The following is a 26,182-nucleotide window of genomic DNA, read 5'->3' on the forward strand; positions in this document are numbered from 1 at the left end:
TGCTTGCAGGTGCCTATTAGATTACAAGCAGTCAGAAAATGGTAGCTGTTCCTAATAACTTGGAAAGCAGCAAGATTGCTTCCTGAGAGCTGATAAAGTCGACACATTCTGGCAGAGTTCGGGGATGTACAGAAGCCCCTTAAAGGAGTAAAATAGTTCTTAGGCCAGCAACCCATGAGGGTAGCCTGATTCTGGATAGCAGAGGTTTTGTTTTGTTTTTGGTTTTTTTGAGTTTTATTTATTTATTTTGAGAGAGAGAGTGTGAGCACACACGTGGGGGAGGGGGAGAGAGAGAGAAGGAGAGAGAGGATCCCAAGCAGGCTCAGCACCATCAGTGCAGAGCCCCATGTGGGGCCTGAACTCACAAACCTTGGGATCACAACCTGAGCCAAAACCCAGAGTCGAACCCTTAAGTGACTGAGCCACCCAGGCACCCCTGGATAGCAGAGGTTTTAAACATAAATTGTTAGTCCCAAGGAGGGTCTGTCTGGTCACCAGCAGAAGCAGAACCAGGGCATAGCTCCAGAGGCAGCATCAAGGGCTCACTCTCTGGGGTGTCATCCCTTTCGAGGAGATGGATGTGTCAGGCTCTCTCTGATCCCTCGAATAACTGCCCTGTTCTGTGTCTGTAGGGTTCATCAGGCCCCCTTCTAAATCATCTGGCCTTCCCTGAAGGCCTCCTGAGAGGTAATGCCCAGATCTGTGGCTGTAAGCATCTTATCTGCCCGACAGTTCAATTTCACAAGCCAAGAAGACACAGCGGCCCACATCTGCTTCGCTGGCCCGAGTTGGCATCCTTGAGTCGTGCACCTGCCTCCAGCGGGAGCACCTCTCTGCGCCCGCGGGTCAGAGGCAGACCCTCGTGGTGGGCGTTACCAATGGCAGGTGGCAGAGGGCCGGAGACGTTTCCTGGGTGATCGCCCCCACGGCGTCTTTCAGCCTGCTGCCTTTCCATCTGAAATGACGGTGGGGAAGGATCCCTGTCGGAATGCGTTTGCTGCTGCTCCGTCTTCCCCAGAGTGTGAGCGGGTCCGTGTGTTTGTGTTTCCATATTACCACTCTCGCTTTGCTTTTAAAACAGCAACAAAGAAAGAGGAATATTGGTCTCTGTGGCTGCCAGTACCGTGCCTGCCAGAATCTCGTGCTTGCTGAAGCCGCCAGATGGTGGTAGGGCTGTGTGTGGTTTTGTTTCCTCTGCTTTTTGAAAAGTCGTGAAGTGGGAGAGGCTGGGGAGTGTGAGCTTGGCTGCAAGAGTGTCAGCTGATAACAGTTTGCAGTGCCTTCCACCCCGCACGTGGGCACGAGGGTGTCTTCCCAAAATGTGCTGCTGACCCTCTCCAGCATTTGCTGAGCGCACAGTATTAGCTGTCCCGTAAACACCAGCTGGATTGTCCGTTGCCTCAGCCACATACAGTAGCTGAACAATCCAGTTTTTCAAACAGGAAACTCCATGTGTTTGTCTCTTCCGTGAAGATGGAAGCGGGTTGTTAGGATTGCCATTGTAGCAAAAGGGAAGTTACGCTTCCTTTGCGGGGAGCTGTAACGGTTTATTTTTGACAAATCTTCTACGTTTTTCACTTTTGTCCTAAGGGACCCCATGAGGACAAAGGGGCAGATCCTTCCACTGCTTAAAACCGTACGCACCTTTCTCATCCGTTAGTTTCCTTGAAATCAGATCGTGTATTTGTTGCAAGAGCGTTTGGGTGATCTAAGAAGCCGAGTAGCTCATACAGAAGTGCTGGGGGTTCTTGAAACCACCGCCAGGGCTAACCTAAGGTGTGTGGATGCTGTTCAGTGATTGAAGCCTCAAAGTGTCTCTACGGAGCAGAGCGAGCTTACGTGGCTGATGTAAACGGTCTGGGTGGTAACCGCGATAGGAACTGGTTGTTTTTCTCTCCCCCTCCCCTGATTCTCCCCTCCCTGTAGTTAAACAAATGTAGGGCATCAGATGATGCCACCTCCTCCCTGTCGTCCATTTCTCTTGGGTCTGAGGATAAAAATAAAATGCTGATGAAGCCAAAAGAAACGCAGCTAATTTGTTCTTAATATCCTGAGTGGCCTTCTTTGACCTTTAATGAAAATGAAGGGGCCCCCGGCAGAAGCCATCCGCCTCAAAAGTGCACGGGGATGGGCAAGGGTGTGTTTCCCAAACAAGAGAGAGGGCAGCCAGTGTGGGACTCCTGAGAGGGCATCAGAAGCTTCTCTGTTAATTAAAGGCAAGAGTGTGATGCCAAGCGGTAGGGAACTGCTGGTGTGTTGCTTTGTGAGTTTTCTAAGGTACTTTCCAGCCCAAGGGTCACCCTGAAAATTCCCTGCTTCCACGTGTAGGTGAAACGAGGGCCGGGGCTGTCTCCCTGTTCATAGCACAGTGATGGGACCACGGTGACATTTCCTCAGTGTTTGTTGAGTACAGGAATGCTGCCCCGTCTCTTCTCCAGCATCCTGGCTGCCATGGGATGCTTTCCCTCGAAGGAGGAGGGAGGGTCATCTGGTCCAGCCTGGGGGTCAGTTTCTAGAGCCTCCAGCAGGTATGCCCGCCTCCTCCTGAGGTCCAGTTGGTCCCCTGCCTGCAGTGCCGAAGTGCTCCCTACAGACCCATCTTTTCATCCATGTGGCAGTGGTGGCCTTTGGACGTGGCCCCTTGAACCGGATATTTGGATAGCATGTGGTCTTTGTTAGCCAGGGCATCGTGGTTGAGCTTTTCCAGGCATAATCTTATTCGAATTCAGGCTCACGCTCAGGTGCCATCTTGAGACACTTTTACTTTCCCTTCTGGAGTCCAGGTACCATCACTTAGAGTTGTAAGAACCCTGAAACCCACCTGCAAGATCGCAGAAGTGGGGTTCCAGCTTCCTTGTCAGGTGTGGCACTGGTGTGCGTGTGGAGCCACGGTGGCCGTGGCGCGTGCTGGCCTCCAGGCGTCCCCCAGGGTGGCAGATGGTGTCCCCAGCCGCGCCCTGTTCCGTCTGGCCACAGTGGCAGCTGACGCATGCCGAGGCAGGTTCTGTGATGCAATGCCTGGGCAGTCTTCCAGCCGGTCATCAAGGTGAAAGACACCTGACATTTTAAGACTTCTGCGCTGTTGAAGAGCAGGGGCTTGAGAGAAAGGACAGACACACTCTTTCCTCATATACTGAGCCTGTGATACTACAACCTGCCATGAGCCATTGCAGAAGGATCCCCTGAGTGGCCGATGATGGTACCAAGCAGTGGATTCCATAGGACCTTTCCTTTCCATCCTTTGCTGGAAGGAGGCTAGTGACGCAACTGTCTTGATCTTTGCAACGTAAAAATAAACAACAGAGAAGTAAGGCTGGGGACACCTTCAAACGCTGGCTAGTCAAGGACAGCTGCCTGCCTGTTTTGGAGACCTGGAACACTGAGAGACTGAGGCTCACTGCAGTCGGCTGACCATGAACCCCTTGAAGCTAGAGCTTTGAGTACCATCAAATGACCACTTCGCTGATGTGAACATAAGTACGGCCTTTCCAAGGCAGACCCTCTGAACTGCTCCTTCCCAGCTTTGGTCTCCTGAGATGTTTGGGAAGAAGGAATTATCTGGGCTTTTGCAGAAACCACCCTCTGTACTGTTAACTTGCCTTCCATGTTCTCATTAGCCAGCTCCTTGGAGAAGGGCGATATTCCACATGGATAGAAGGGAGGGCTGTGCTGCGATGGCTGGTGCACTGATGTGGGTGGTTGCTCCAGTCAGGCCACAGTTCCTCTGGCGTCTGCCCTCCTGTAGGACTTGGCTGACTATTGCCACACCAAAGCCCTACTTAACTGGCCCATTGATGTATCCAGCACTCCGTGTTTCTCTATAAACTATACCAACCCCTGCCTTTCGTAAGCTCATAGCTGGTGGACCTTTTTCTGTATATCCACATGTTACGGACCCTCATGAAGTTATTTAATTATAAGGTCGGTAAATCTTTGGAATATGAGTGTAAAAACCAAGATTGGTTATTTCTGCACAGTAAGTGGAATGCTTAAAAGATAGGCTAGAAGCAAGTTGCTTTTAGACAGAAATGTCACCATCAGATGACATATGGATGAGGCAATTGTGAAAGATCAGGGGACAAGACTATAAAAATCTGGGATACTCAGACTATTTCACAAGAAGCCCAAACTCTGAATCACAGGTGATGCTCTTCGGGTGTGATGTGCACAACAGAGATGACCTGAAACATGAGTCGGGCTCGCTGTTTGTTAGAGTACAGTCATCCACATGTGAGTCTAAGAAAGTTAGACCCTTCCCGAGGTCACACAGCTAGTGAGCTGGGGGGGGGGGGGGGAGCTGGGCTTTGAATCCACATTGTTTGACTTCAAAGCCGAGCTCTCTTAACCTCTCTACTGCTTTTCTTCTTGATCCCCGTGTTAGTCTGGGAGAGGACAGGGAGCTGGTGCCACGACTCCGGATTGGCCACAGTGAGAGTGGGGCTGTGGGAGCCCCAGGGCCTGCAGGCTGCTTGGGGGCCACATGTCAGTCAGGTATGTGGTGTGGGGTGGGTGGAATGCAGCTGGGACTGGGCCCCCAGAACTCTTCTGAGGTCAGTGGGGGAAGGGGACAGGGTCACATACCACAAGAGGTAAGATTTGGTGTGGATAAAGCAGATACGTTTTGGAAAAAGATTCCTGATAAAAATGTGTCACAGGGGTGACCTCCAGTCTGAAATTGATGTGTTTGGTGCATTTGGTGTGATTGGTGGTCATATGCCTGGGAACCACACACGGCCACCCATCTTAGATCTGTTAAACTTTAACCGGATGGGCGCAGGAAGCAATTTCATGCATCCGGGTGCAACAAGGACAGAGTGAGGGTTTTGTGACGCCTGTTTGGTGTCCGGTGTCACCCATCTTCAGAGACGCTTTGGGGCTGTCAGTGCATTGCTGGCCTGCGTCCAGATAGAAGTCACGAGCTGCTGGGCGCTTGGAGGTCACTTACTCCACCGCCCTGTTCCTCTGAGCTCTCGTGGGTCCCACAAAGGAGCCCTTCCTAACTCCACCCGAGGTGGGTCTTCTGTGCCTGGGGTCTTGCCTCACGTGGACTCTTCCGCCTCCCTTTCACAGCTGTTTTTACAGTTGAACATAAGCTGCCTCTGGTGGAATTAATGTGTCCCTAAGGCTGCAGGGGAGGGAGTTAGTGCCTGTTGACTTTGTGGGGAATGTCAGCCGTGTGTTTTGAAATTAATGTTTCTTTAACGGCGAGTGGAGTATTTTCTTGGTCACATCAACAGGAGGCTCCTGTTGCCTCTGTGCTTAGGAAGCCGGGGGTGGGTGGCGAGCTTAGCCCCCTCTCCTAGCCGCTGCTGGTACAGCTGAATATGTCACCTGTGGCTTCTCAAGACCCAGCACCAAGATCAGCGAGCCCTCTTATGGGAAAAGGTCACAATTCCCCCTTGGCCGGTGGTTCTCGACAGGGGCCATTTTGCCCCCCCTCCCCGCCCTGGCAAATGTCTAGCGACATTTCTGGTCCTCACGACTTGGGGTGTGTTTCACCCAGCAGTGCTCGGGGCAGCCCCGTGCAACAAAGAAGGATTTGGTCCAAGATGTAAGCAGTGTTGGGGTCGGCAAACCCCGCAGTAGGTGGGGGGCCCCGTCCTGTTGAGCCCTCTCCTGCAGAGGCCTCAGAGAGAGCCCTCCTGTCCAGTGGTTCTTTCTGACTGCTAATCAGGCTTCCCAACAACATGAGCCCTCAGAGGGCCTCCGGGACGCACAGTGACTTATTGTCACCCTGCGCTTCGACTCGAGCGCTTCTTAAATCTTGCTCCCCCCTCCCCCCTTCTGCCACAGAAGCTGGGCCTGACAGACTGGCTTTTCAGTCCTCGCTGGCCACCTGCATGCTCTAGACCCCTCCATGGCCTGTGCATTAGTCCCCTGCTGCGTGGGGAGACGGAAGCCGCCTGCAAATGAGGCAGCGTGGGCGGATGGGACGATGCCACTGGGTGTGCCCCATGGTCCCGCCTTTGCAAAGCCACTGTGGCCAGTTGCGTTCTGAAGGGTGTAGCCGTTTAGGACTTTGTTGGGGGGGGGGGTGGGGAGGGATGATAGCAGCTCCTTATTTTCCCTTATCATCCCCAAAATGGCATTAAATAGTTTGCATTCTGTTATTTTAGCGTGCCTCTTTGTCCTCAGTTGGGAATGTCTCCAGCTTATCATAGTGGGAAAGGGCCTTTCAGTATCAGTAAAAGTGGGGCTTGGATCTTGGCTCTGCGCTTCCCAGCCCTGTAGCCCTCAGCAAGTTAGCGAACTCTTCTGAGCTCGTTTTTTCCATTTATAAAATGGGGATGAGAATACCAACCCCACAGGGATGCTGCAAAGGTTGCATCCTTTGCCCCATTTCGTAGCTATCCCTACCAGACAGTCTGCTGGCCCCTTAAGGGTCAGACCCTTGTTGTCCTCTTCAGAATCACTTTAATTCTTGCTGCATGGTAGATCCCCATCATGGGTGCATTGAGTCTTCTAGAAAGATAGGTTGAAGTCCCCCCCCCCCCCCAGTATCTGTGAATATGACCTTATTTGGACATAAGGTTTTTGCAGGTGTAATCAAGTTCAGGTGAGGTCATTAGGGTGGGCCCTAATCCAGTGTGGCTGGTGTCTTTAAAAGAAGAGAGAAATGTGGACACAGACACATGCAGACACAGGCACAGATGCCTCATGTGAAGACGGGCGCACAGGGGAGACCTCCACTCGAAAATGAAGACACAGTCGGGAGTGAAGCTTTGACAAGCCAGGAATTGTCTGGAACCACCAGAAGCTGGGAAGAGGCAGGAAGGATTCTCCTTTGCAGGTTCCCAGGGGAGCACGGCCCCATCAGACTCCTGGCCTCTAGACGTGTGAGGACAGTACGTTGTGGCTGTGTTAAGCCCGCTGGTTTGGGGTGCTTGGTTACGGAAGCCCCAGGAAACTGGTGCACCACTCAGCAAACACTTATGGAATTTTTAAGTGTCTTCAGGTGCAAAACATAGTATTCTACCCCGACATTCGTACTTTGCTAGTCTAGCCTCTGGACCCTATTCTTTTTTCTCCACTGTTGGGCTCCTTTGCAGTCCATCCAATTTAGATCACTGACTGATTTGTGCTACTTTATTATGAAAAACCTTTGCTTGTTACAGGAGAAAGCTCTTACATGTGCCACATGGAAAAGAATTAAGATTTTTGCCATAAGGTATATCTACATCCGCAGCCACTTGGAGACCGTTATTTCTTTCAGCAGCAGCTTGCTTCCTGGTGCTACGGGGAAGCACGGGAGGCCCTTGCTCCCTGCTCTCTTCTCCTTTCAACTGGCAAGAAACAAAACCAAATCAAAGTGGCTTTAAAAATAAGGAGATGTGGGGCACCTGGGTGGCTCAGTCCGTTAAGCGTCTGACTTCAGCTCAGGTCGTGATCTCATCACGGTTTGTGAGCTCGAGCCCCATGTCAGGCTGTCTGCTGTTAGTTCAGGGCCCGCTTTGGATCCTCTGTCCCCCACTTTGTCTGTCCCTCCCTTGCTCATGCACCCTGTCTCTCAAAAATAAACATTAAAAAAAAAAAAAAAAAAAGGAGATGTATGCTCTTACAAAACAGGAGCTCTGGGTCCAGAGGAAGACCAGGCTGTGTGTGTTAGTTTCAGAGGACGGGTCTCATCCTGAGGCAGGTGTCCCCATGGCCATGATGATAGGTGACTGCAGTAACTGGGCACCCTGCTTCTGTTTACATCCTGTGGTGTCTCTTTGTTGTGTTGATGTTCAGATCAGGGTCTTTTCCCCACAGGCTTCTATGACAACCTCTCCAACCTCTCCTCCTTGTCCCACCCCTAGACCAGCCACTGCCGGGAGTGGGGGGTGGGGGTGGAATTAGATCATTGGCCCGGACTTAACCAGCTGACAATTCATAGGCTCTGGTGAGACACGCGTTGCCCCTCTGCACTCTCCAAATGAGCAACTCTTATGCAGTGCTGGTAGGCAGGGTAATGCCTCCCCAAAGATGTCTACATCTTCGCCCCTGGAGCCTGTGACTATGTTACCACAGTGTAAGGCAAAAGGACTTTGCAGATGTGATTCAGTTAAGGATCGTGAGACAGGGAGATTATCCTGGATTCTCCAGCTGGGTCTGTGTAATCACAAGGATTCTTATAGGAAGCAGGTAGAGAGAATCAGTGTCCGAGAAGATGTGAGAACAGTGCAGAGGTCAGAGAAGACAAGAGATGCTAAGTAGCTGGCTTTGAAGATATTAGAAGAGACCACAAGCCAACGGATGCAGGCAGCCCCTAGAAACTGGAAGAGGCAAGGAACAGATTCTCCCCTGGAGCCTCTGGAAGGACTGTAGCCCTCCCAAGGCCTTGATCTTAGCCCAGTGAAACAGATTTTGGATTTCTGACTTCTAAAACTATAAGATTATAAATGTGTGTTGCTTTAAGTCAGTAAGTTTGTGGTAATGTATTACAAAAACAATAGGAAGCGAATATACCATTCTCTCTTCAGATTGAGCTCGCATCAGTATAGATCTTTTCTAAGAGAAGAATCTCCTGTTGATGTTGGACATTGTATAGTGTGCACTTATAAGACACACCAAGATTTATGGATTAAAGAAAAGACAAACCCAGTCCGTGGTCCTGCCTCCAGGTAGAGCCAGCGTGGTGATTTGCTCCCAGAATGGTAAATGTTGGTTCCTTCATCCGGCACCAGTGCTGGGTACAGGCAGCACAGAAATGAGTAAGAGCTTGTCCTCACTCACAGGCTCCTGAGCGTCTCAACCCAGCCGTTTGATTCCATAAATATTCTCACTGTCAAGTCAGAGCCCTTCCACATGTCTGCTCTGTCTTTGTAGCTACAGCCGGTTTCCTCTGAAAGCTCTTTCGAACTTGCTGATTTTTTTTTTTTTTTTTTAAGTTTTAGCCAGGGTCAGGAAGAGCATAAGATGTTAAGCACCTCCACACATAGAGCTATTTTTAGGGTGCCCCATGTTGCTTAGATCAGCAGTGCCTCCAGCGGCTGGGTCCCAGGGTCCACAGAGGATGTCATCTGCTCTGTGCCAATTGGACGGAGACAATTGCCATTTGGAAGTTTTCTTTGCGGTTTTTATTTCCTCCCCTCTCAGGGTTTCCTGTGCCGCAGGGCCCGGGGGTGAGCACAGACAGCATGTTTAGAAACTGCTGGTTATCTCACCGTAGGTCAGCTGTTTCTGGGAAGCATTGGGCTTTCCTGGAGATGACACGTGACTGGTGGCCGTCCATGGAAAATGTCTGGGAAGGTGAGAGAAAGAATGGAGCAGAGAAATGGGGTGAGGGAACCAACCTTGAGGTGATCATTTCCAAGCCTAGAAATCAATCTTGAGGAAACTGAGGCATGGGTTGTCAGTGAGGCATCTGCCCCCCACTTAGCTCTCAGTGTTAGCCTAGCAAGGATTGGAGCTCAGTCCTCTGGGACCAGTTCGACATTTCTAGGGTCCAGAACCAGAATTTGAGAGCGGGGCTTTAAGGGCCTAACACCCATAATAGCGTGTCGCTAAGTAAATTCAGCAGGATTCATTCTAGGCTTTCCGTCCTGCCCCTGCCTACCTTCCTGGGTCTGTAGTAAATGCCGTGTGCCGGGTGGTTAAACGCATAGGCTCTGGAACTTGAGTCTCGGTTGGAATCCCACTTACTGACAGCGCGACCCTGGACAAATTCCACAAGGCACTGATGGGAACGGGGGTAATCATACTAGCACAACGAGGATTTTGCAGGATTGAATGAGTTCATGTGTGCACAGCGCTTACCCCAGGGCCTGGCACACCCTAAGCTCTATACAGATGCCATACCTTCCCACGACCTTAAACACCACCGTCCTGCATTTTAGGTAACTACGTGCTATGACAGGGTACGTCTGTGCTCCATGCTTTATTTGCCCTGCTCCCTACAGTGAGATTTTGCTTCCAGTTTTTCTTGTCGTCAACAACATTTCGATGACTGTCCTCATAGGTGGGGATTTGCTCTCGTCCTTAATTGTTTTCTCTGGTTAAATTTATAGAAGTAGGATTGCCAGGTCAAACAGGGGACTTGTCTTGAAGGCTTTTCTGGATAGACGCGGCCACATTCTCCTCCAGAAAAGTACTCGTTTACACTCCTTCCAGCAGTGAATGAGTGTGCCAGTTTGCTTGCATGGCCGGGTTATTAACTTTGAGTCAAATGAAGGCCCAGGAAAAATAGGAGATATTTCCCCGGGGATAAAGTGTTCCTCGTCCCTGCTTATAAGCAATAAAGGCTTAGGAGAACCTGTAGAGAGCCCAGGAGGCAAGTGGTGCGCATGCAAACAGCGCCCTCTACTGGTTTTCCCGGGTGGAGCATGGTGAGCTGCAGTAGATGGGGATGCCCAGGTGGTTTCTAACTCCAGAGTGGCTGCAAGTGCCAGCGGCTAAAGGGCAACATTTTACCAAGACTTTCGGCCATTTAAAAAGTCAGCCTCAGGGGTGCCTGGGTGGCGCAGTCGGTTAAGCGTCCGACTTCAGCCAGGTCACGATCTCGCGGTCCGTGAGTTCGAGCCCCGCGTCGGGCTCTGGGCTGATGGCTCAGAGCCTGGAGCCTGTTTCCAATTCTGTGTCTCCCTCTCTCTCTGCCCCTCCCCCGTTCATGCTCTGTCTCTCTGTGTCCCAAAAATAAATAAACGTTGAAAAAAAAAAAAAAAAAAAGTCAGCCTCCGGTGACCTTTAGGTCTTGCTCAGGTTCTCTTACAGCAGTGCTTCTTCTCAACTGGGATTTTGCTCCCCAGGGAACACTGTACTGTCTGGAGACATGTCTAGATGTCACAAAATTGGGGGCTGCTACTGATTTGTGGAAGGTCAAGGCCAGGGATACTGCTAAACATGCTACAATGTACAGGATAACCGCCCCCCCCCCCCCCAACAAAGAATCATCTGACTGACATGTGGGTAGTCTTCAGGCTGAGAAATCCTGTGAGTTTTTTTTTTAAGCTTGCTTATTTTGAGAGAGAGAGAATGAATGAATGAATGAATGCATGAATGAATGAATCCCAAGCAGGCTCCGCACTGTCAGCACAGAGCCTGATGCAGGGCTCGATCCCACGAATCATGAGATCATGATCTGACTGAAACCAAGAGTCAGACACTTAACCAACTGAGGCACCCAGGCACCCCTGAGAAACCCTGTTTTAGAGGAGTGGGAGAATTGTTCTAGAAGACTTCTCTTTTCAGACTAAAATATAGAAATATTCATATTGAATACTTATTACTATTAACACTAATTTATTTGGTTCTGGAAAACCTGCTAGTTTTGCAGAATAAAATGGCAAATAAGAGGAACTGAAATAGCACATTGACCTTTCTAGAAGAGAAGGCAGAGGGGGAGATACGAACCATAATAACATCACCAGCACTAATAAAGGAGGGAATTTCTTTCCCGTTAACTTGGCTTCATTAAACCTACCATAAATGCCTACAGCTTTCCCTTGAAGGCCTTGTCTGTGAAAAATAGTGCTTCATGTGACATTCTACCCCCCCCCCCCCCCCGATTTCATGAGCCCCAATGTTTTCATAACATTTATAATTGAGCTTTTCCAGTGCTTGGTGCAGAATTCCCATCTGTAGTTGTGACGTGCTCCCCACGCCCAAGTAAGTGCTGATTCGGGCATTGTTTCTTGGAGGGGGCAGGAAGGGCACTTCACAAATAGTCTTTTTTTTTTTTTTTTTTTCAACGTTTATTTATTTTTGGGACAGAGAGAGACAGAGCATGAACGGGGGAGGGGCAGAGAGAGAGGGAGACACAGAATTGGAAACAGGCTCCAGGCTCTGAGCCATCAACCCAGAGCCTGACGCGGGGCTCGAACTCACGGACCGTGAGATCATGACCTGGCTGAAGTCAGACGCTTAACCGACTGCGCCACCCAGGCGCCCCTTCACAAATAGTCTTAAAGAGGGTGTGCCTAAAGGGAGCAGCGTGACCAGAATTTCGGGAAAATAAAACTGAATTACAGCTTACATTGACATTTGTTCAGTGCGGGACCCCCTTTCACTAGTGCTACCCAACCCCCTCAGAAAATGCTCCCTTGTTTCATTTTGCTTTGGCCTTGCTAGTCTCTGAATTACTCGTATTCTAGAATATGTATCTTGAAACAATTAGCCGGAGTAGCCTTGTTAGCTGTTCTAAATAACGTGAAGAGGGTTATTTTGCCAGAAGTGGAAAACAGAAGAAAACAACAGCTTTTCCTTGAAAGTCAGGATACTATTTTGATCATTTTCCTTGGGAAGTGTTTTTCAGATTGTAGGTCATGATCCGGTAGTGGGTTGTAAAACCAATTTCTGGGTCACAGCATTTAAAGAAAATCAGATAGAGTATAAAATGTTACTGGGCATTGCATACAGTAAAAGTAACTTCTATTTTGGTGATTATAGGAAAATGTGTCACCCTGTGTGTGTGTGTGTGTGTGTGTGTGTGTGTGTGTATGCGCACATGCGTGGTGAGAAGCAGTGGCTTGGGTTTTATCACATGGTGAAATATGGCTTGTTTTCAAATTATTTCATTCTCTTTTCAAGAGTTCAGTGATTCTGGGGCACCTGGGTGGCTCAGTCGGTTAAGCGTCTGACTCTCAGTTTCAGCTCAGGTCATGATCTCATGATTTGTGGGATCGAGCCCCGCATCAGGCTCTGTGCTGATGGTGCAGAGCCTGCTTGGGATTCCCTCTGTCTCTCTCTCTCTCTCTCCCTCTCTCTCTCTCTCCCTCTCTCTCTCTCTCTCTCTCTCTCTCTCTCTCCCTCTCTCTGTCCCTCCCCCCAATGGCACTGTTTCTCTCAAAATAAATAAACTTAAAATTTTTTTAAAGATTTCAGTGATTCCAGTGTGTCTCCTGCCCTCAACTTTGCGTGTGTTTCTGTTTCAGGTGGTACCAGGGAGATCGGTTCTGCCCTGACGAGGATGTGCATGAGGCACAGAAGCATAGAAGCCAAGCTGAGGCAGTTTTCGAGGTGAGGAGCATATCCTGCCCCGATCGCATGTGCCCTTGCTGGTTTCAGGTTAAGGAGGCAGTGACTCGCCTGCCCACCTGAAGCAGCAATCATCTCCCCATAGCATCGAAGTCCCCACTGCCCATTGCTCTGCTCGCTCATTGAACGAGTATTCGTTGGTCGCCCGCTGCATGCCAGCACTGGCCTGGGTGCGGGGAATGTGGCGGACAACCAGCCTGCCTGGGTCCCTGCCCTTGTGGATCCTGCACCCCACTTTGGGGGTCTTCTCTGTGCTCCTGTGTGTCTCTGCTCGCCCTCCGCTGGTGGAAGAACGGTGCAGCCGCCCCCTACAGGAGCCCCTGGAGGAGCAGCTGTGGGTCCACCCTCCATGGAGGACAGCAGTAGCGATCGAGCGCCCCACGCTGCCAGCATGGGTGGAAATGGCAACGGCTGGCACCAGGATGTGGAGTCACCCGTGTTCCAGTCAGTGGGAGGGAGGGGGGCATTCTTCCAAGAAGATGGGCAGAATTCAGCACTCTCATACCATTCTGCTTTACGGATAGCATTCTGCTTTACAGATACGCCCAAGTGAGATGCCTCTGACCCTGGCCCTGGCTGGGCCACTGTGGGAGGTGGCAGAATATTCTGGGAAGTGCCTGGTCTTGGAGATGGCCAGGCCTGGGTTTGAGCCCTGGACTGGCCGTTCAGGTGCTGGAATCATGCAGGAATCATAGCTACTATAAAATGGGGATAATGGTCTCTAAAGGGTTGTTGTGAAAATTAATGAAACATCTACACATTTCCAGCAGAAAGTGCCTGGATAGCAGGTGATGACATCTGCCTGCCTTCCCTCCTGCTGGCTCCTGGATGGTGCTCCCCAGACCATGCAGCACCTCCTCTCACACTTGTCTCCCGGGTTTATTTGCAAGCCTGTGGCCTGCACATTTGAGTCATGAGGGGACACCAATTCAACGACCATGATTTATTGAGCATCTACTGTGTGCCAGGCACTATCTTAGTTAGGGAGTGTGGGGTGTAGCACTGAATAGGACCATGTCCTGTTCTCATGGGACTTACGCTCTGGGCACTATGTACACGTGACATGACGTCAGGGGCTGCCGAATGGCACCAGGGGAGGCACACGGTGAGGAGACGGGTAGCGGCCATTCGACCCTGGGTGGTTAGGGAGGGAGTGTTTTCCAGAGAGAGGTCTGAACAGACACCTGGAAGAAATAAGGGAGGGAGCTGTGTTGATGGCTGGAGGGAGTGTGTATGAAGGGGGGAGTGCCACGTAGACCCTGATGAGGAAAGGAGGGAACTGTACCGAGAACTTGAAGGTTTTCAGGAGGCTCTGTGATCAAAAGGCAGTCTGAGAACACCTTCTTAGTACATCTCATCAGTGCAATTCAGGCAATTTATGGGCACTTTCTAATTTTCCGACAGGATCTCTGTAAATGTCAGAATGTGTCCATTTTCCTTCCGTTACACGGACAAAAACCTCGGGGGTCCATGCCTTGCATGGTTCCTCTGGGTGGGGAGCTGCCTTTCCACGTGCTTATGTGTGATCTGTTTGGGACCCTGCACAAAATACAGGGAGTCCCTGGGGATACCCTCTGATCCAAGAGCTCATCATTCAGCTTTTCTTTCTCCAGGCTGTCCACAGTTAGCCTACAGTCATGACTATAATCCTGAATGCACATCAGACTCATGTGGCTCTTTTATGTATGTATGTATATATACATATATATATATACACACACATACATATACATGTATACATATATGTATATACATATGTATATGTGTATATATACAAATATATACATACATATACATATATATGTGTATGTATGTATGTGTATATATATATATATATATATATATATATATATAATGTATTTATTTTGAGAGAGAGAGTATGCAGGCAGGGGTGGGGTAGAGAGAGAGGGAGAGCAGACTCCAGACTGTCAGTACAGAGCCAGATGTGGGGCTCGAACCCACGAACCATGAGATCGTGACCTGAGCCCAAATCAGGAGTCAGATTGCTTAACTGAGTCATCCAGGCACCCCTGGCTTTTTAAAAATTAGTAATAACAGGGTCCCACCCTCTAAGTGTATGCCAGGCTTTAGGTATGGGGTGCAGCCCTGGCGTCCTTACCTTTTTAAAGCTCTCCAGGTGCTTCTGTTGTGCAGCCAGAGGGGTGACCCCGCTGGTCTGCATCCGTGCTCATTAATACAAGAGTCAGAAGATAAGCAGGGGAAACAAGAAGAGATGTTGCTCCAACCAGTCATGCTTATGGCTTCCTAACAGTCTCTGGAGAGCGTTCTGAGAATAAGGTTGTTACGAAATGGAGGGATTTGGATGTGAACTTGGGCTTAGTATACTGCCTTGTCTTGCATCATGAAGTCCTTGATTTAGGTAGTTTTGACAGCTAAGTGTAAATCTTGACAACAGAATGTATCTAATTTCTTCTTTCTTTTTGGTGAAAGCGCTTTAATTGATTGTCTGATAAACCCGCTTCAAGAACAGATGGAAGAATGGAAGAAAGTGGCTAACCAGCTGGATAAAGACCACGCAAAAGGTACAGGGGGGCAAGCTGTCCTCTGCATAGTAGTACGCGTGTTCCGAGCAGAGGCACGGGTATTGCCGGCTGCCGCCTGGTGCCTCTGCTGGTGTCATCCTAAGGGCCCACTCTGTTCCCATGTCTCCTGGAGGCATTTCTGTGTTGGAGAATAAGGAGTCAAAAGTGATCCCATGAAACATCCCCCCGTTGCTGAGAGCCCAGATTCTTGGTGGTATTAATTGCGATCAGGTAGATTAAATGTGAATTGCCAAAGATTCATACTTCAGGCATCACAACACATCTTGAAAACCAAACTTTTAATGATACAAGCTATCCTTGGGTCTCCTGTCCAGAGCTGCCACCTTCTTTTTTTTTTTTTTTTTAATTTTTTTTTACATGTTTTTCTTTATTTTTGAGAGAGAGAGAGAGTGTGTGAGAGAGCAGGGGAGGGGCAGAGCGAGAGGGAGACGCAGAGTCTGAAGCAGGCTCCAGGCTCTAAGCTGTCAGCACAGAGCCTGACAAAGGGCTCGAACCTGTGAACCACGAGATCATGACCTGAGCCAAAGTCGGACGCTTAACCGACTGAGCCACCCAGGCACCCTTAGAACTGCTGCCTTCTTTGGAAATGCTTCAACAAACATGTCCCAGTCCCTCGTGTGCCAGCCGCCGGGGGCAGAGTGTTCCAGACAGACACCTCCCAAGCCGGTCTTCCTGGAACCCATGGGTGGGGGTGCTGGCATCATGGCAGGGGCAGGAGCCATTCATTGCTGGGAGGCTCATAACTGCAGTAAAGTGTCGGGGAGAGAAAGCACGTGAGTGGATCTGAGGGGAGTGAACCAGAATGAAAGGGTTGGCTAACAGTGGATCGCATGAGCACGTGACTGAGGTGTCTGATTGGTGGCATGGCACCAGCAGGGAGGGAGGTATCGGGGAAGGCTGCAAGGGAACTGGAGCAGTTGGCAATCAATTGAATGCATACCAGGGCAGCAAAGGAGAGAAGTGTCAGAGGCAGCTGTCATTTCAGATGTCTGAATCTGGGTGATGGAGGTGCCAGCAACAGAAACGAGAAATCCAGGAATAGGTGTAGACCCGTAGGGGAAGCGGAGGTGGTTGTCAGGGGAAGTGTGGTGTTTGTGGGCCGCCCCCTTCTCCGGGGGGTCTGGTGCTGGCCTTGGTGTTGATGTGAGAATGAGGCTAAGGCAGCTGGGCATGTCGCAGTTTCTCCCCCCCCCCCCCCCCCCGCCCCGACACCGTCTGATTTCTCACGCTATAGTCTTCAGTGCTCTTCTCTGAATGGTAACATCTGGCCAGTGGTTTGCTACATGGGTTCTTTTTTGAGCAGAGCACTGCAAACTGGGGGCCTTGGGAAAGCAAATCCTATTCTTCAGTTTCCTGACACGAGCTGAGAAATTGTGGATTTTTCACATTTAGTAAAGTATTCCCAAATGATGTCTTTCCTCACAGCTGATATGAGTGAATTCTATCAGGAAAAGACCATGGTGCATTTTGTTGGTTTTCATGTTAATAACCCCTTCAGCAGGAGATTTTTTACCATATAGTACCCTGATTAAGCTGTTGATTGCGTATCATTGTTCATTCTTTCTGTGATGAGAGTAATGGTTGTTCCTAAAAGATTTTCTGTTGAGCAAGGTGGTAAAATTATTCAATAATTCTGCTTTCTCTTAGAATATAAAAAAGCCCGCCAAGAGATAAAAAAGAAGTCCTCAGATACGTTGAAACTGCAGAAGAAAGCAAAAAAAGGTAACTCTACAAATTCTGCTATGCATAGTGTTACTTTGGGGAAATGAACATGTGCTTGATTTGTCTTTGAAGCAGAAAGCATTCAATTCAGACTTCCTTGCCTGTGACAGCCCTGGAGAACAGGAGCAAATAGAATCCATCTGAATTAAAGTTCTCAAGTGCAGAATATCTATTAATTTGAGGCCCTTGCAAAGTTGTGCTTGACTTGTTCCCTCCCCCCACCTTTGTCTCCAAAATTTGACAGTTTCCGTGCCCTATTGTGCGTTGTAATGAAACCTATAAATTTCTTGGAAGCCTTGGGATAACGCATAAAAGCCTTCATGCAAATGTCCTCTAGTAATTATTACAGAAATTATGTCATTTTCTCCTCCATCTTTCACAGCCTATAATCTCCGAAACCCTTTATTAAGTCTTGTGAGAATGTTAGAAACGGCTGCAATGGGAAGCTGGGAGCTGTTGTTGTATAGAGAGATTTTTCAGGGTGTTCGTGAGTCTGGGGGCTCCCTAGGGGAAACCAGCCTGGTGCCTCGTGGCTGTCTGCCCACCTCCCTGCTGACTGTCCTCCACCAGCTGGCCCGCTGTCAGATACGAGACCCAACTCTGCTCTTCCAGCGTGGACTTCGAATGTGCACAGAAAAATCTAGCTACATCCACTTTGCAGGCATTTGTGATGTTTTACTAAGACCCAGAATGTAGGGACTCAAACTTGAGAAGGTGACATTCTTTCCAGACTGTTCTTCTTGATAACAAGTTTTTGAAGTTGTTGTCTCACAACTGATGAAATGTTTTGTTTTTCCCCTGAGGCTGCTCTGTGCTTAGTGTTTGTTTGGGAAAATTTTTAGGTAGAAATCCCCCAAACCAAATTTCCTCTTTTCCTTAAATGAGAGGTTCTCATTTGGTATTTGAGGAAAATATATTTGGGGAGATGGAGTAGTTTGGTGGACGGTGGGGTGAGGACTGGGCAAAGTTTTAAAGCTTGGACATTTTTAAAAAATGCCCTCCTAGTTCTTGTGAAAAACTGTAAGACCATTTCAAGATAAAGGCAGGAGAATTTAAATTTTTTTTTCTTTTTCTTTTTCTTTCTTTTTTTTTTTTTTTTTTTTTTGAGAGAAAGAGAGACAGAGCATGAGTCGGGGAAAGGTAGAGAGAGAGGGAGACACAGAATTCAAAGCAGGCTCCAGGCTCCGAGCTGTCAGCACAGAACTCGACGTGGGCTTTTGAACCCATGACCTGTGAGATCATGACCTGAGCTGAAGTCGGACGCTTAACCGACTGAGGTGCCCCAAGGCAGGAGAGTTTTCACTCATAATCAGATGTTCTGTTAGTATTGGCCTCAGTTGTTAGTTTTGGATGTGTGTTCTTGGTCTCAGTGCTTCTCAAATGTACATTGTATCTTCTTAGTGCACCAGGGAGCTAGTGTTGGACAACGAATGGGGTTTGTGGCCAGTAACATTTTAGTGTGTCCAGAGGTCAATGTTCATAAGTAAAACAGCCAGTCATCCACTTCCATTGAATCTGGGGTCCCATGGAAGAACAGGTTGGAACCGAATTCCATGTAGTTGACAGCTTAGCAACTTTGAGATAGAAGGGATTTGGAAGGAAGGTCCAGGGAAGATACTTCCAGCTCGGGAAAGGTTTGGGAGTTTGGTGAAGAGGATGAGGGAATTAAAAAGGAGCTGTTCCAGAGCTGTCTTTCCAGAGGCCTTAAGTTCTTGGCTGCAGTGATAATCCTTTTATCTGAATGTTCCATGGAGGCTGAACTAGTCTTCATCTGTCACTCAAAGTCCCTGGCATTGTCCAATTAGCAGAATTTGGACCTACGGGGAAAGCCTGATGGGTTGATTACAGTGCAACACAAAAGGAAGTTTCTGGCAACTAGACTTGCCCAGCACTGGCTCGGGCTGCCTGGAGAGGATAACGAGCTCCCCTTCTAGGCACCCGGTAGAAAGTTTCAGGACACCCAGGGTGCTGGACTGGGTAACATGAAGAGATAGATGCTTCTGGTCCTGGGATTCAGAATAATTGGCATTGGTTGTGGGGCTTCGTGGGGCCCTTGGGCCTGAAGGTAGAGAGTGGAGGCTCTGACCAAGGGTGTTTCTGAAGCATCCATCCCTCAGCCCTAGCCATGTACCTGGTGGTGTCAGGCACCATGTCCTTCCAGACAAGGTGGCCATGGTGGTGTAGTTATATCTATGAGCCAAGTCAGATCAGTAGCTTGGAATGTTCCAGATGATTTTCTAGTTACTCCAGAGTACAACCAGAAAGCAGTTTTTATTTCTATCCTTTATAATTTTTTTTCTACAATATATAAGTGCATTTTATTTGACCTGAGTGCACGCATTTGTGTATTTCTGGGGTGAATGGAACCTTCTAGAAGGTACCAGAGTCATCATTCTGACTGTTTAGAATGGAGCGCTCTCCTGGAAGATGGGTAGCCTGAGAATGGAGCGGGAATGCTACAAGGGCCAGAAGAAATCTGGTTATCTGAGGCTTCGAGTTAATTTTTGGGTCTGGTTACCGGTAGTTTCCCTTTTCTGCCAGAACTCTTACAGAGGCATCTGCATCATCTCCCTCAAGTGGTCCCTTCCTGGACTCTTGGCTTATAAAGTGTTAGTAGTTCCTTCTGAGATTTACACCATATGTTGGGATAGACACGTGCTTTGGATACATTTTTTTTTGTCCTAATAGAACTGAATCTGATAACCAAATAATCACTTACCTTTTAATGTGTTTTCAGGAGATCACCAAGCAGCATTCTGCCGTGCCTTTTTAAAAAAACTGTGATCTTTGATCTAAAAATTCTTCTGACTCTTTTTTTCAAAATTTCAAATTCCTTTGTGCGTTTAACTTAAGCATGGTTGTAGCACTGCCTTTGACATAGGCAGACACATATGGGGTGCAATTTTTTTTTTTAACATTTATTTATTTTTGAGAGACCGAGAGAGACTGTGAGAGTGAGCGGTGGAGGGGCAGACAGAGAGGGAGACACAGAATCCAAAGCAGGCTCCAGGCTCCAAGCTGTCAGCACAGAGCTGGATGCAGGGCTCAAACCCACAAACCACAAGATCACAACCTGAGCCAAAGTTGGATGCTTAACTGACTGAAACACCCAGGTGCCCCTGGGGTGTAATTTTTGTATGTGACTAATTTACCTTAATTTTCACTCTGCAGATAATCACCTTTTGTCACATGCTTTATTTGACTCTTTTTTTTTTTTTTTACTGTAATATAGAGTGGTAATTTATAATCTAAAGGTATTTAAATATTACCATCAAAAAAACTTTGAATGTTTTTTGGTAGATTTGGCTAGATTTAATTTCAAAACCATTTCATTTTGTTTTAGATGTTTTATTTTTTAAGATTTTTATTATTTTATTATCTTAGGGAGAGCACGGTGAGCAAGGGAGAGGGGCTGAGACAGAGAGAGAGAGAGAGAGAGAGAGAGAGAGAGAGAGAATCTTAAGCAGGCTCCAAGCTTACTGCGGAGCCCAACTCTGGGCTTGATCCCATGACCCTGGGATCAAGACCTGGGCCAAAACCAAGAATTGGACTCAACCAACTGAGCCACCCAGGCGCACCTCAAAACCATTTTAAAACAACTTGGCAGGGGCACCTGGGTGGCTCAGCTGGTTAAGTGCCTAACTCGTGATTTCGGCTCGGGTGATGATCTCACGGTTCGTCAGTTCGAGCCCTGCGACACGCTTTATGCTGACAGCATGGAGCCTGCTTGGGATTCTCTATCTCCCTCTCTCTCTGCCCCTCCCCCTCCCGTCAAAAATAAATAAATAAACATGTAGAAAAAAACCAACTTGACAGATGCTCCAGCTGTGGGTGAATGTACCCAGTTTTTGGAAGGCAGGTTTATTGAACACCTACCAGGAGTAAACTCCAGGCAGATGTTGGGGGCTACAGAGACGGTACCTGCCCTCTGGGAAGTTCCAGGCTGGTGTCCGGGGTTGGGACACAGGCAGAGCCAGCCTTATGGACAGCTGATGGGGAGAAGACACAGGCAGCAGGAACATGGTGTGGAGCTGGCCTCATAGCCCACGTTCTGAAAGGCCTCTCATGAGTCCCCATCAAGCCCTGCTGTTTGATGTCAGCTCATGGCCCTTTGGGGTCCTGGGGTCGGCCATACCTTCACGGGCGAAGCGCGTGCGGACTGGGTGTGGGAAACATTTTATGGCATTTGCCTGCTTCTGCCGCTGTACTGCACGAAGTCAGCAACCTTCTCCTTTAACTCCCATGTTACTCTTAATTTAAATTTAAAAATTAATTATGGTAAAGCCTTCTGTTTCAATCTGTAACTACTAAAAGCTTATCAGGGACTTTCTTTGGGAGCGCTGAGACTGGAACATTTTGCTGGATTAACCCTTGAGCCTGACCTTTCTACAGATTCTACAGATAGATACCAATCTATCCTTTTCAGCCAGACCCTGCAAAGCAAATACTATAAACCTAACAAACAGACTCACAGAATTCCAGACTAATGTGGTATTTGCTGTTAAGCTAAAATGTTAACTTTTTTTTTTTTTTATTTTCACCTTAGCTTAAGTTTTCTTCCTTGGGTTTCTCTAATTACTTTGCAAATTATAATAAATTATACTTGAAGGATTTTCTTGATACCTTAATTGGCTTCTTTTGGGAATATAGTCATCTCTCTTCTTAGGAGCCGTACTGTCCTCTCTAGGGGTGATGCTTACTAAGTAGGAAGATTTCTGTTTAGATGTGAAGGAAAGAATATGAGTGAGTCAGGGAAGGGAACCTGGGCACACGGCTGTTGGTGGAGGTGGGTTTAATTGCCCTAAAACAAAATTCGGTGGCCAGCCTCGGACTGTTTAACACATGAAAGAAGGGTAAGCCTGCTGCTCGAATACCAGTTTGACTTTATTATTTTCCTTTTTGTGTCAATTGTGTATCCTGCACTTTGTCACCGTGCGCCCCCCGCCAGTGGACGCTCTCGGTAAGTGTACCATCCTGACTCTCTGGTGGCTGGTCACGATGTGGTCCTTGCTGTGGGCTTTCCATGGTTGTCCAGACCTATGCTAGTTGCCCAAGTTTTCCTGCCGGCTCAGAGCAATCAGTTGTGCCTACTTAATTTTCCATAACTAAGAAAATCCTGTGTGTGTGTGTGTGTGTGTGTGTGTGTGTGTGTGTGTGTGTAATCATTTTCTTTCTGCGGTGTTTGGCCCTTTCACGGGTTAGCCCAACACCCTGAGGGCCTTTGCATCACCATAATTCAGTATTAGACTTATGGAAAGAAGAAATACAGAGTGATTTGCACAGGAAATAAACGTATTTATACATATATACCTGAGCTATATATGTATATGTGTATTTATATCACAAACAAAATATGTAGAACTGCACTAAATAACCCCTCATAATAATTCCCAAATCAGATTTGGTTGCATTAAGCTAGCAAACTGTCTTTATACTTTGTCTCCCTGGGACCATACAGTTCTTTTCAAAATGAATAATCCATAAAAAAAAAAAAAAAAACCGAAAGTATTTCTTATTTCAGCAGAGTTTGTGTAGTGTTTCATTTCAAAGGTATCAGATCTTCAAATTCAATAATCAAAATGATTCTTCTTGCCTAAATGTTGAACCTCATTCTCTGGGTGATCTGCTTTTGGAGTCTTGTGGCTGTCCCTCTGTCGCGGAAAGGTCTGTCCGTGCGGCATCCATGTGATTTATCCTTGCCTTGAATGTGCTTGAGTGTTCTCTGAGAACATTTTTACTGAACAGCTCCAGAGAGGTTTTTGAACTGGAATCTGTCATCCACGACAAACCCAAACGACATAGGTCTCCTATGACCAGTGGGGCCGAGATGGTCCCCAACTTTATAAATGATGATCTTTTCCAGTCCTCAGTGTTGTGATTATGAAACAGTTTGAACATTTTTTAGCATACTTTTGGAAGGAAGGTAAGACAGCCACTTTTGGTTTTTTGCTTACTGTGATAAGATTTATATAACATAAGATTCACCGTCTTAAAGGCTTGTGGTCCATTCACAACTATGTGCAACTATCACTACTGTCTAATTCCAGAGCATTTGTGCCACCCCGAAAAGATACCCCCTGCCTTTTGAGCAGCTGTTCCCCATTCCTCCTGCCCTCAGCCCTGGACACCTACCAGTCTGCTTTCTGACTCTATGGATTTACCTCTTCTGGACATTTCATATAAAGACATCTGTACCATGTGTCCTTTCGATGACACAGAGTTTTACTAGAACTTTTTGTAAGAGTCTGGGGTGAGTCAGTATGTGGCGTAAACTGCATGGTTTATTCGTTTTGAATGATGGGCAGTAGGGTTGGGGATGAGGAGAGAAATCGCACAGCCCTTTGGCTCTGTCACTTACATGTGGCTCATCTCAGGAAAAATCACAGCTCCCTCTGTTTCTTACTCAAGCAGGGTTCCCAAGGCTAAGCCACAGTGATATGAAATCATAGCAGTAAACTCGGGCATAAAAGACAGAAGAAAGCAATATGTCTTGAAGCCCTCATAAATTTTTTTTTTACAAGTTTTAAATCATTTTTGAACCTGAACGTCTATATTTTAACATAGGTTCTCAGTAATGAAAGTGTCCTGGTTTGACAAGAGAAAAAAAAAATATTTATACAAAACCCTCCTTTGATCCAGTTAGAAGTATTTACCTTGAACCCCAGGTTTCTGCATAAGCGTGGTTCCTGAGGGAAGGAATTTACAACTCCAAAAGTATTCCACCAGGCGTATACCGCCCCCTCAAGGAATTGAGACTCTAGTGGGAGTAAACCACCCTGTTTAATCTGTATGCTCAGTGCCGTGATGAGGGTGAACAAAGGATCTAGCGATGGGCAAAGAAGAAGAAACCCAGCGAAGCTTGGAGTGGAAGGTGATGGGAAGATGGAAAGGGGTCAGCCGGTGGAGAATAGGGTGGGGGACGTTCAAGGTGGAGGGGCAAAGCATATGCCAGCACATGGTCGTCACCATTTAGACGCAAGCACCAGAACCATGGGAGAAGGTGACCATGTTGCAAAGGGGCACCCTGAGGGCAACTGTGTGCACTACCCTGAGTCAGCTTTTCAGGAGTACCCATAGGGGAACCACAGGGATCCCGCCTGCTCAGCCTCAGCTGCCTGGCCACCCTGACCTGCCTCTAGATGGTTCTATCACTGAGCCTTATTTCTGCTCACACCCCGAACTGGACTAAACTTCTCCCCCATCAGCGTCCGTTTCACCAGGAGCAGTGGTTTTGATGTCCTGTGGCCACATCAGGTGCATGCACACATTCCCATGTGTGTTTCTTCTGTACCTACAGAACCAGCAGAAACCACTCTAAGAACGCCCCCTGAGACTGTAGTCAGTGTGGGTCGTTCTCCCCGTCTCCGTGGTAAAAAGTTGGATGTGTCTGGGTCTCCTCCAGGCACCCCTGCCTTTGGTTCTGGGAAGGGGAATAATTCTATAAGTCCTCTTCCCCGGAGGGAATTCCCACCTAAAAATCTAAAGTCTGAGCTATTAGCGAATCACTTGGCTTTGTTGCCCCGCACGGGCAGAAGACCTCTTTCCTCTGTTCTGCTGCTGGGTAAGAGGGATAAACAGCCGCTCAGAAGCCGGTGTGGCTGGCATGAGGGGACCTGCATGGCTGTCAACCATGAGCGTCATGGATGGGGCCTCTGAAAGTCATCAGGAATCGCCATCCCCTTTAGGAGCTCCTGGGCCACTGGAATCCATGTGGAGCTGAGAGCCCACCCTGGTTGCTTCTTGCTGTCCAGGTCCTAAGACCTGGTCCTGGAAGGGAGGTGGCAGAGCCTAGAAATCTCTGGATACCCCCTGTGGTCACCACCTCACTAACACGAGTCGACTGTCTGTAGAGCAACACCCAGTCTAACATCCTTCCTAAATCCCACCCCTCCTAAATACTGCCCTCGGTGGTGTGGGGCTGGCGAGTGGTCCAGACTGCTTCCCCGACCTGTGCTCACACCTGTGCAAATGGTAGAAGTGGACCTTGAGCCTGAACAGATGATTGTTCCCTGCAGAAACTAAAGCTGGAAAAGTTCCTTCTGAAGTCAGGGGTCGGGTGTTGGCCTCGGCCTCCAGAGGTGGCTTGACCACATGCAGCCTCGAGATCTGTCTGGGTATTTGCACCCAACTGTAACTCAGTGGGGAAGGTTGAGTCACGGCTTCTTTCCAGGCTTGGGGAAGGCATTATAGGAGCACACACATTTAATTATGCAGCAGATAATTGAATGGGTACAAGCCCTACTTAATGGGGAAACCTGTGTGAAATGGACAGGGAAGGGCTTTGTAATAATGAGTCAGCACAAGGGAGCCGTGGCCTGACAAACGTTCTGGCTCTGGGAAGCCCCAGATAGAGCAGCGGGCAGAGCGGGAGAGAAAGGGGCAGCCTTGGCAAAAGCAGGAGTGATGGAATTTTCCTTTTTACACCTTGTGTGGCATTTGGAAGCTGTCCCTGCCTAGAATCACTTGAGACCTTGGAATTGAACCCTGGAAAACTCCTTCAAAGGGCTGTTGCATTTGGAGAAGAAAGCAGGTGGTCCTCAGAGGCTGGGAGGTTCATTGGCCATATTTCACAACTGAGAATGTAAGTAAAGACAGGCCACGCAGACACCCCCAGAGGCCCAGAGCTGCGAACCCCCTTCCTGTGCAGAGCTGGTCTCCGAGGAAAGCCTCACCCCGACGCAGCCCACCAGGTGCCTTGCCTGTGACTCTGGTCAGCTGGTGGCTGACCTCAGGAGGCTGAAATTCTGAACTGTCTCTTGCACGGTGAGACTGTCATCTCGGTGTGGAGCACCTGGCTTCCCAGTGGCTACATTCAGAAGCCGAGGGAGAGGTATTTACAGTGGCGTGGAGAGGTTACAACAGAATCCCAGCAAAAAGGCCAAGAATTTAAAGAACAGCTTGCTTGGAGAAACTGATTCCTTGTACAATCTGGTTTTCATCTA

General features: G+C 48.3%; 1 protein-coding gene across 5 annotated transcripts in view; it reads left to right on the plus strand.

Moving 5' to 3' along the window:
- Positions 1 to 26,182, plus strand: part of MTSS1 (MTSS I-BAR domain containing 1) — a 163,324-nt gene that overhangs the window by 111,869 nt on the left and 25,273 nt on the right. For all 5 annotated transcript variants that reach the window (XM_086695052.1, XM_086695053.1, XM_086695055.1 and 2 more), the window contains exons 4-6: positions 12,852 to 12,936; positions 15,406 to 15,497; positions 17,166 to 17,240. In XM_086695052.1, the coding sequence (XP_086551178.1) occupies positions 12,852 to 12,936; positions 15,406 to 15,497; positions 17,166 to 17,240 (252 nt within the window). The remainder of the gene's footprint in view (positions 1 to 12,851; positions 12,937 to 15,405; positions 15,498 to 17,165; positions 17,241 to 26,182) is intronic.

Source organism: Puma concolor, chromosome F2 (assembly GCF_028749965.1).
Source record: "Puma concolor isolate L17-30 chromosome F2, mPumCon1.1.hap2, whole genome shotgun sequence".
In the NCBI taxonomy this organism is placed as follows: Eukaryota; Metazoa; Chordata; class Mammalia; order Carnivora; family Felidae; genus Puma; species Puma concolor.